At 51.8% G+C, this 8,813-nt stretch overlaps 1 protein-coding gene across 1 annotated transcript in view; it reads right to left on the bottom strand.

The window, feature by feature from the left end:
* FER1L5 (fer-1-like family member 5) overlaps positions 1 to 8,258 on the bottom strand; it is a 70,920-nt gene extending 62,662 nt beyond the window's left edge. Inside the window, exons 1-6 of the mRNA XM_011956646.1 lie at positions 8,174 to 8,258; positions 5,289 to 5,341; positions 4,587 to 4,678; positions 3,888 to 3,996; positions 2,110 to 2,164; positions 1,161 to 1,270 (exon numbers count right to left, since the gene is read on the bottom strand). Of these exons, the coding sequence (XP_011812036.1) occupies positions 1,161 to 1,270; positions 2,110 to 2,164; positions 3,888 to 3,996; positions 4,587 to 4,678; positions 5,289 to 5,341; positions 8,174 to 8,258 (504 nt within the window). The remainder of the gene's footprint in view (positions 1 to 1,160; positions 1,271 to 2,109; positions 2,165 to 3,887; positions 3,997 to 4,586; positions 4,679 to 5,288; positions 5,342 to 8,173) is intronic.
* Between the last annotated feature and the right edge of the window lie 555 nt (positions 8,259 to 8,813).

Raw genomic sequence — 8,813 nt, 5'->3', positions numbered from 1 at the left:
GAAGGAAGGAAGGAAGGAAGGAAGGAAGGAAGGAAGGGAGGAAGGGAAAGAAGAGAGAGAGGGAAAGGAAGGAAGGAAGGAAAGGAAGCAAGGAAGCAAGGGAAAGAAAGAAAGGAAAGAAAAGAAAGAAAGAGAAAGAAGAGAGAAAGGAAAGGAAGGAAGAAAGAAAAAAGAAAGAGAAGAAAGGAAGAAAGAAAGAAAGAAAAAAGAAAAGAAAAGAAAAAGAAAGAAAAAATATTCTCTCCCTACCACAGTGGGGAGAGACAATCCACTGGGAGAAGGCTAGGAGGCAATGGACTTGGAAAGGCTTGGAGAGACAGGCTTGCGTTATCAAGGCCCGGGAAGCCATTGTAAAAGGAATTGGATCTTGTGAGGACACTGGGGCTTTTGAAGAAAGTGCTTGACGTGATAAGAGTGACATCTTTGAAAGGCCATTTTGGTTGAAGAACGGACAGGAGAGAGCTGGAGGCTGGGGGTTCAGGAGAAGGCTTCTGACATGGTCCAGGGAAGAGATGGCGGTGGCTCAGGCCAGGGAATGGAAGTGGTGGGGGGGAAATGGGAGCAGCTAGGTGACGTTAAGAGCTAGGACTTGGCTGGGTGCAGGAAGAGGAGCGGTCCAGGAGCCTCCCAGCCTCCTGGGCAAGGAGCAGGCTGGGGAGCAGATAAAACCATGGCAGGAATGTTAGGCCACAGGCTAGAAGGTAGAGGGAAGTTGATAAGCCATGGGATGAGGGTTCCTGAAGCCACACGGAAATGTGGGCCTTCCCATAGGTCCCCTCAGATCAAACACTCCCCAGCCTCTCCTGTACAGTTAATTTAACTTTGCCTGTGCCCCACTTTGTTTTGTCAACAACCCGAGGACTCTGAGAGGGCAGGATTCCTGTCATCTGCGCTGCTTCTCCCGCAGGTACCAGGGCCTGACAATACACAGCCAGCCCTCCTACTGCCTCACTGGAGCCCTGTGGCTACAGCTACAGGCAGAAGTTTCCAGAATGGCCACGGGAGGAGCAGGGGATGTGGCAAGGATCTGAGGGCCTAAAGCTGGGTCCGAAGCTCTGCCCTTCTACCATGACCTTGGGGAGGGGTGAGGACGGCCTGGGAACACAGCAAGCAAGGGTGTCAGGTGGGTCACGTGAACTTGCAACCTGGAGGGTCCTCACCTGAAAGTGCTGAGGCTTTGAGGACAGAGCCCTGTGCGTGGTGGAGCCAGGGACCATCAGTTTCTGCCTGGCCGCCTCTCTTGCCGTTATGCCTAGGAGGTCTTCAGCTCCTGGAGAGACACGGTCCAGGGTGGGCTGAGAGGCCTGGGGCCCAGGAGGTTTGAGGCATTTTTCCCCATTCCATCATTCTTTTTTTTTTTTTTTTGAGACGGAGTCTCGCTCTGTAGCCCAGGCTGGAGTGCAGTGGCCGGATCTTGGCTCACTGCAAGCTCCGCCTCCCGGGCTAATGCCATTCTCCTGCCTCAGCCTCCCCAGTAGCTGGCACTACAGGTGCCTGCCACCTCGCCCGGCTGGTTTTTTTGTATTTTTTAGTAGAGACGGGGTTTCACCTGGTTAGCCAGGATGGTCTCGATCTCCTGACCTCGTGATCCGCCCGTCGCGGCCTCCCAAAGTGCTGGGATTACAGGCTTGAGCCACCGCGCCCAGCCCCCATTCCATCATTCTGTCCCCAGTGACCGTCTCCTGACTAAAAGCATAGCCAAGAGGCCCCAACAGGGACACAAGTCCTCTGCAGAACATTACCATGGGCCCTCCACCCTCAGGAATTGTAGATTCCTGGACCTCGCTCCACACACTGGGGTTCTTGGAGATGACCATCCTCATCTCTCTGCAGCCCCTTGGAGACTTATGTCTTGTATCTTATGGGTCTTATGTCTAGAGATGACAAATAGGCATATTGGGATGGCCTCAGCCAGATGTCTGGAGAGCTGGCATCTAGACCCTGTAGCTGCCAGGGACCCTAGCCCGGTCACATTCCTTCTGTAGGCCCCAAGGATTAGGTTTTGAAGGTCCCCAAGAACCCATCCAGCTGTGCATGGAGAAGGGCAGGGTAAGCCCTTAAGGGTAGGCAGGGTAAGCCCTTAAGGGTAAGCTCCAGGGAAGGACATACCTGTCTTCTCAATATCCTGGTGGCTCATGTGGGCCACCTGTAGGGTGACAGTACACTGCAAGACAAAGGCAGGGGAGCTGTGAGCCAGACCCCGCCATCCTAGGACACAGCACCCAAGCCCTGCACAGTCTGGCTGGGTTCACGCCCGGTCCTCCCGGTGGGGGCCGTGATGCTAGCCATGGGGTGGGGCCACACCATGGGGATCTGCAGAGTCTGGGTGGAGGGAGGTTATAAATGGTGAGGAGAGAACAATGGGTTACCGTGGAGGGCATGTTTGTAGATTAAAGCAGCCACATGGTGGTGATGGTGGCAGAAAAGGATGCAGGAGAGTGGGGAGGAGAGGGAGAGGTGACGTGAGCCCAGAACACAGATGCTAGCAGCTCTTCCCCGAGCCCAACATCTCATGAGCTCATGTGGGGCCCCTGCACACTCCTGCCTTCTAATTGAGCTCCTTCCTTCATGTGTTTCCATGACCCGCCCAGCCTCCAGACTGTCACCAGGATGGTCCCCGAACACCCCAACTGTCTAAATGATCAAAGTTAAGTCACAATTCACCAGCGTGGACTGCAAGGCCCTTCACCTCTAGCCCTTGGTTGCCCACACAACCTCAGCTCTCCCACCTCCACCCCGCCCCGGGTGCCAACAGTGCAGCACACCTTCCCTCATCCTGCCTCCTGCTCCACCCACTTTATGCCCCTGCCTGGGCTGGTCTTCCACTCCTGTCCATTGGGAAAACTCATGCCTCTCCTTACAACTCAACGGACAGACTGAATGCGCCTTGGCTTACAATGGGATCACATCCTGATAAACTCATTGTAAGTCAACAATATCGTGTGTCCGTCCATTGTAAGTCACAGACCGTCTGCATACAAATGGACAATGGCCAAATTACATATAAAATAAGACTCAGATCCACCATCTGCAGCAACCAGCCCAGGAAACCAACCTGTTATCTGCAGAAACCAGCCCAGGAAGCCAGCCTGCTCCAAGTCAGACTTGTAGGGGGTCAGACTGCTGTCTCTAGCAATAATCCAGGAAGCCAAACAATAACGATCAGCTCCAAATGGCCAGGCAGCTGCCTTAATTTTTGTCCCCACTTCCAACTTAGGACCAACCAGAGAGTGCCAAACATGCCCCTCTAACCAATCACATGGGAGGCCCTGTTTCTAGCTAGCCCTCCTTGGGCTCCCCCATAGCCTCCAATCAGGGCACATCTGCAGCCTTCCCTTCTTTCCACTGTGAAGCTCTCCCGCTCCCCTGGCTGCCTCTGAGTCTCTACCAAAACACAAATGATGATGAACGAGTCCCTTGCTAGCACAAGCTCTGAATAAATAGCCTTTGCTTGGTCTCATTTGGGTGGTCTTCCTACATTTCCGTATGTCTTAAACATCATTCCGTCTGTAAAGCTGTCCATGACCTCCTGAGACAAATTGTTCACTCCTTCCTGACCTCAGCCAGTGGCCTTGCTTTACTGAAGCTTGTCTCATGGGCGCTGGAGCGCCAGTCACTGTGAATGCAGCGTACTCCAACAGACCATGGGCTTCGGGCAATTTTGTACCACAGGGCCTAGCACAGTGGTTGACGCCCCACGGAAGGTGGTCAATTCATCTCAATAGATGGGTTGTGGTGGGGCAGATGATGGCAAGGGGGGTGGTCAGGAGAGGAAGGCGGTGTGATGGGGCCCCCCAGGCAGGAAGCACTTTTGTGGTATGGGCCGCTTCCCCAGCTGCCCCCATTCCTCCAGTCACCCTGCCTGGGCCTTCCTGGGCCTGACTCACATCTGTGGGCTTCATGGAATGGTTGAGCAGGGTCAGATCCTTCACAAAAAGGACCTCACTTGGCTGCTTCCACAATGGCTTGAGCAGGACTGTGGCCAGGCCAATGAAGCTGGGGAGACAAGGAGCAGGTGTGAGATCCCGAGCCAGGGGAAAGGCGTCCTCCTCTCTCCCGGGCAGGGCTTTAGCTAGAGACGGTTTCCTCCCAGGGCTGTGCTGTCCTCAGAGAGAGGCTGGAGAAGAATGCAGTGGGGCTAGGGATCCACGACAGGGCACAGGGCTCCCGGCTCTGGGAACTGTCTTGGGGCTCCTAGGCAGGTAACAGTTGATTGGACCAGGGATGGACACCTGGCTAGAGCTGGGACAACAGGATTCTCTGTCCTAGGAATTCTGACCTGGGATGCCAAAGCCTCAGTCTCAGGGCATGTGAGTCTCAGCTGGGCACTAGATGAGGCTGTGATAAGAAGCCGGGGTTGGGCAGAGAGAAGCAGAAATTCGAGATACGTGGCTTCAGATGGACAAAGCTGCTGCTGGGTTCCCAAGTTCCTGTCCCAGCTGATTTGCAATCTTGCCCTGGCTACCCTTTCAGTACCCACCCCCCTTTTTTCATGTGAGTGAGTTGTGGATTAGAGACAAGGGTCACATAACCTGCTGCTGCGTTGGTCAGTCAGTAGTTAGGCTCCTCCTGCCTCTCTGCCTCACCTTTCTTTCTTTCGTGAGCCCATGTCCTGAAGGGTGACTTGCAGGAAGGAGTCATTTTCCAGGGGGCGGTTCCAGAGGTGCCAGATTAGGGTCTATGGGGGGCATAGAGAGGTCAGCATCCTTCCTCTGCCCTTCCCATCCCATGTTTCTAGGAAATGAGGAAAGATGTGGGGAACGGGCTGGCACTGCGTTTCTCTAAGACTGAGGAACCTCCCTCGTGTCTAATTTCCTCAGGAGATGGCGCTTGCTACCTTTCACCAAGCCGTGCACATCCCACTGGGCTTCTGTGACTTGAACTGCAGTATCACGGGCATGCTGGGAATTAAGGGTTTGGGGACTAGGAATGGGGTGGGGGGCAACATGGAGTGACGGCAGATGAGAGGGAGTTATGCAAAGGGAGCCTTCACTCTGTTTCAGGCTTCTAGGAACGTCAAGATGGCCCAGCTGGACTAGTTGATAGGCCATACCGTGGTCCATCCTCAGAGTGGGGGAGAAGTCCACGAACAGTCGTGGGCAGGTGTGGCCTTCACAGCCTTGTCGGGTCAGAGGCTACTACTCCCAGGCCAAGATGCCCAGCCTTGAGGAAAACTTGTGAGGCTGCAGGTCCTCTCCCTAGACCTCCGAGCACCTGCCTGGACTCCACCCTTGCCCCCTTGCTGTTGGGATTGTTATTTCCTCATCTGGGCTTGCCCTGGTGTCTACCTCATTCCACACGGGATCATTCCCTTCCACCACACGAGTTCTTTTCTTGACATCTGCAAAGAAACCAAGGGGCTGGCATTGATGGTAGGAACTATTTCAATGTCTGGGTTGGAGTGAAGTAAAGAGAACTAGGACACTCTAAGAAAACTTCAAGTCAACACTGGCAGGTGTGAAATGGCATCACTTCTTTCTTTCTTGTGGGGGTTCAACATTTCTTGATTTTATCACTGTGACAGATAATGCTACATGTTCATTTCATTTTCTTTCTTCGTTTCTCTTTTTCTTTACTTGTGTGTGTGTGTGTGTGTGTGTGTGTGTGTGTGTGTGTGTGTGTGACATGAGGTCTCACTCTGTCACCCAGGCTGGAGTACAGTGGCATGATCTGGGCTCAATGCAACCTCTGTCTCCCAGGCTCAAGCCATCTTCCCACCTCCCAAGTAGCCTGGACTACACACCACCACACGTGGCTAATTTTTGTATTTTTGCTAGAGACAGAGTTTTACCATGTCACCCAGGCTGGTCTCAAACTCCCGGACTCAAGCGATCTGCCTGCCTCAGCCTCCCAAATTGTTGGGATTACAGGTGAAAGCCACCGCGCCCGGGCCATTTCATTTTCTTCCAGAGTTTTCAGTGTCTTGCTGCTAAGTGGGGCTGTGTGACTCACTCTGGCCAATGGGGTATGGATATGATATTTGCCACTGCCAGGTCTGGTTCTCAATTTCCATGAGATTCTTCATTCTCCTCTCTCCTCTCCCTATAGCCACCCTCGTGACCTGCTAACTTTGCAGCCACAAGGAGCACGTGGCTAGTCCCTAGACTACCATTTGTAGGAGCTACCCAGGAGAGCTGTCTGACCAGCACCATCCATGCAGGACTTGGTGTAAGCAAGAAGTAAACTTTCATTGTTAACCCACTGAAAATTAAGGTTTTATTTATTGCCGGAGCAAATCCCAGTGTACCCTAATGAAGACATCCTGAAACATCCATAATGGGTAAAAGGCCCTCCAGGCAGTGGGAAGGGGAGCAGGTTAGTGGATGGCATATGAAGGAAGAGGCTGGGAAGGACAAAAGGATTACAAAGTGTCAAACATGAACATACAATCAGAAGAATCTGGTGGGTGAACCCAGGGTTCTGAGTTTTAGGCATCTTTGTGGGAGATATTTCTGGAATGAGAAAGATGGTGCCCATGAGTTGGTGGGGAAGATGGCTCAGAATCAGAGAAGAACTGGCAGTCCCTCGCCTGGCTAACTGGAAAACTAGTCAAGCAGGGCAAATACATCCTGAACTCGCACCGCCCCTCTTGAAACCTGCAGACTGAGGACATCAGCATGCATGACCCTGTGAGCCTGGAGTCCCAAATGTTCAGTCTCTGAATGCTGCTGTGTTCAACAAGCCTAGTTTCACAGAACAACAGCATAACATAAAATAAAGAAATTCCATTCTTTATTCACATCTCCTGTAGGAACTACTGTGTCTGTCCTCTTTTCTCTTGGGCCCGGTTTTCTCCCTACCAACAGTCCCTGTAAAACCTATTTGCCTGTAGCCACCGTCCTGTATCTCCACCTACATACTTTCACCCTTTTTTCTTTTTTCTTTCTTTCTTTCGAGATGGCACTTCTCCTTGATCTGTTGGCCAGGCTGGAGTGCAGTGGTGCGATCTTGGCTCACTGCAACCTCCGCCTCCCAGGTTCAAGCGATTCTCCTGCCTCAGTCTCTCAAGTCGCTGGGATTACAGGCACCTGCTACCACGCCCAGCTAGTTTTTATATTTTAACAGAGACAGGGTTTCACCGTGTTGACCAGGCTTGTCTCGAACTCCTGACCTCCAGTGATCTGCCCACCTCAGCCTCCCAAAGTGCTGGGATTACAGCTGTGAGCCACCATGCCCCACCCTTTCACCCTTTTTTCTTTTCTTTCCTTTTAGCTGCCAGATCTTTGATATCTAAATATACCTAACATCTCTCATTTTCTCTCAGAAATTCTTTCATCTCTTTCTTTCCCTTCCTTCTTGGGGTTCTGTTCTCTTAACTAAAAAAAAAAAAAAAAAAAAAAAAATGGAGATAATAAAACTTGCTTCATCTACAAAAAAAATGGAGATAATGAAACTTGCTTCATCTACCTCTGCAATTGCCGTGAGGAGCAGACATCATTGTACATATGAAAAGGATTTGTCAGCTGGGTGCCATGGCTCACACCTGTAATCTCAGCACTTTGGGAGGCCCAGGTGGGTGGATCCCTGAGGTCAGGAGTTCGAGACCAGCCTGACCAATATGGTGAAGCCCCGTCTCCACTAAAATGACAAAAATTAGCAGGGTGTGGTGGCATGCACCTGTAGTCCCAGCTACTTCAGAGGCTGAGGCAGGGGAATTGCTTGAACCTGGGAGGCAGAGGTTGCAGTAAGCCAAGATCACACCACTGCACTCTAGCCTGGGTGACAGAGTGACAGTCCGTCTCAAAAAAAAAAAAAAAATGCTTTGTCAGTTGTAAAGCTCATGCAAACGGAACTACTATGATCAAGCAGTTATTACTATTAGTTATACTAAGGGCTATACACATATTATCTTTTTAAACCCCCACATGAATCTGAGGAAGCAGGGACTTTCTCTTTTAACCTTAGTTTACGGCACAGCTCTAGCTCATGGAGGAAGGTCCAGAAGCACTAGTCCTCTCTTTTTTCCATACCCATTCCCTAGCAAAAGTAGGAGGCAGAGAAGTCATAATCAAACGATAGCAATAAGTTTTGAGAGAGCTGGACAACGTGTACTTCACTCTGTGTTATACAGGGCTTCTCTCACGTAGTAGGGTGCCCTACAGCTCTTTTTTCACTGAATGCATGTTGCCTCTGGGGGCTTCTCTCTCCCATGTGGACCCAGGGAGACTCTCACCTCTGAAGTCGATGGACATGCAGGGCCTGGGTAGTGGAGCTAGTGGTGGGTCAATCTTGGCCGACTGCACAACAAGCCGCAGCATCTCGGAGACCTACTTTCTTCCCTCCTTCCCGCCGCAGTGCCACAGCTTCCTTTTTGGAGCTCCTCAGTCCAAGGCTCTTCCCAGGGATCCTGGGGTGAGTGGAGCCCCACTTCCTGTCTGTTGCTTGGCAACAGAGAGGATGTCACAAAGGTGGGCGGTTCTTGGTTCTGGCCAGGAATTAATGGGAAAGAGAGGGGGGATGAGGAACAGTATGGATGTCACCCAGTATAGGTGACTGGGCCTGTAGAAACAAAACCATCCGGCTGCTTTCACCTCCTCTTTTCTCTTTACTCCTATTGTGCTTTTTTTTTTCTTTTTGAGATGGAGTCTTGCTCTTGTTGCCCAGGCTGGAGTGCAATGGTGCGATTTCGGCTCACCACAACCTCTGCCTCCCGAATTCAAGTGATTCTCCTGCCTCAGCCTCCCGAGTAGCTGGGATTACAGGCTTGAGCCACCGCGCCCAGCTAATTTTGTATTTTTAGTCGAGATGGGGTTTCTCCATGATGGTCAGGTTGGTCTGGAACTCCCGAACTCAGGTGATCTGCCCGCCTCGGC

This window comes from Colobus angolensis, unplaced genomic scaffold, assembly GCF_000951035.1.
Source record: "Colobus angolensis palliatus isolate OR3802 unplaced genomic scaffold, Cang.pa_1.0 Scaffold42, whole genome shotgun sequence".
In the NCBI taxonomy this organism is placed as follows: domain Eukaryota; kingdom Metazoa; phylum Chordata; class Mammalia; order Primates; family Cercopithecidae; genus Colobus; species Colobus angolensis.
The sequence above is the reverse complement of the archived record's forward strand: the minus strand, read 5'-3'. Positions and strand labels throughout refer to the sequence as shown.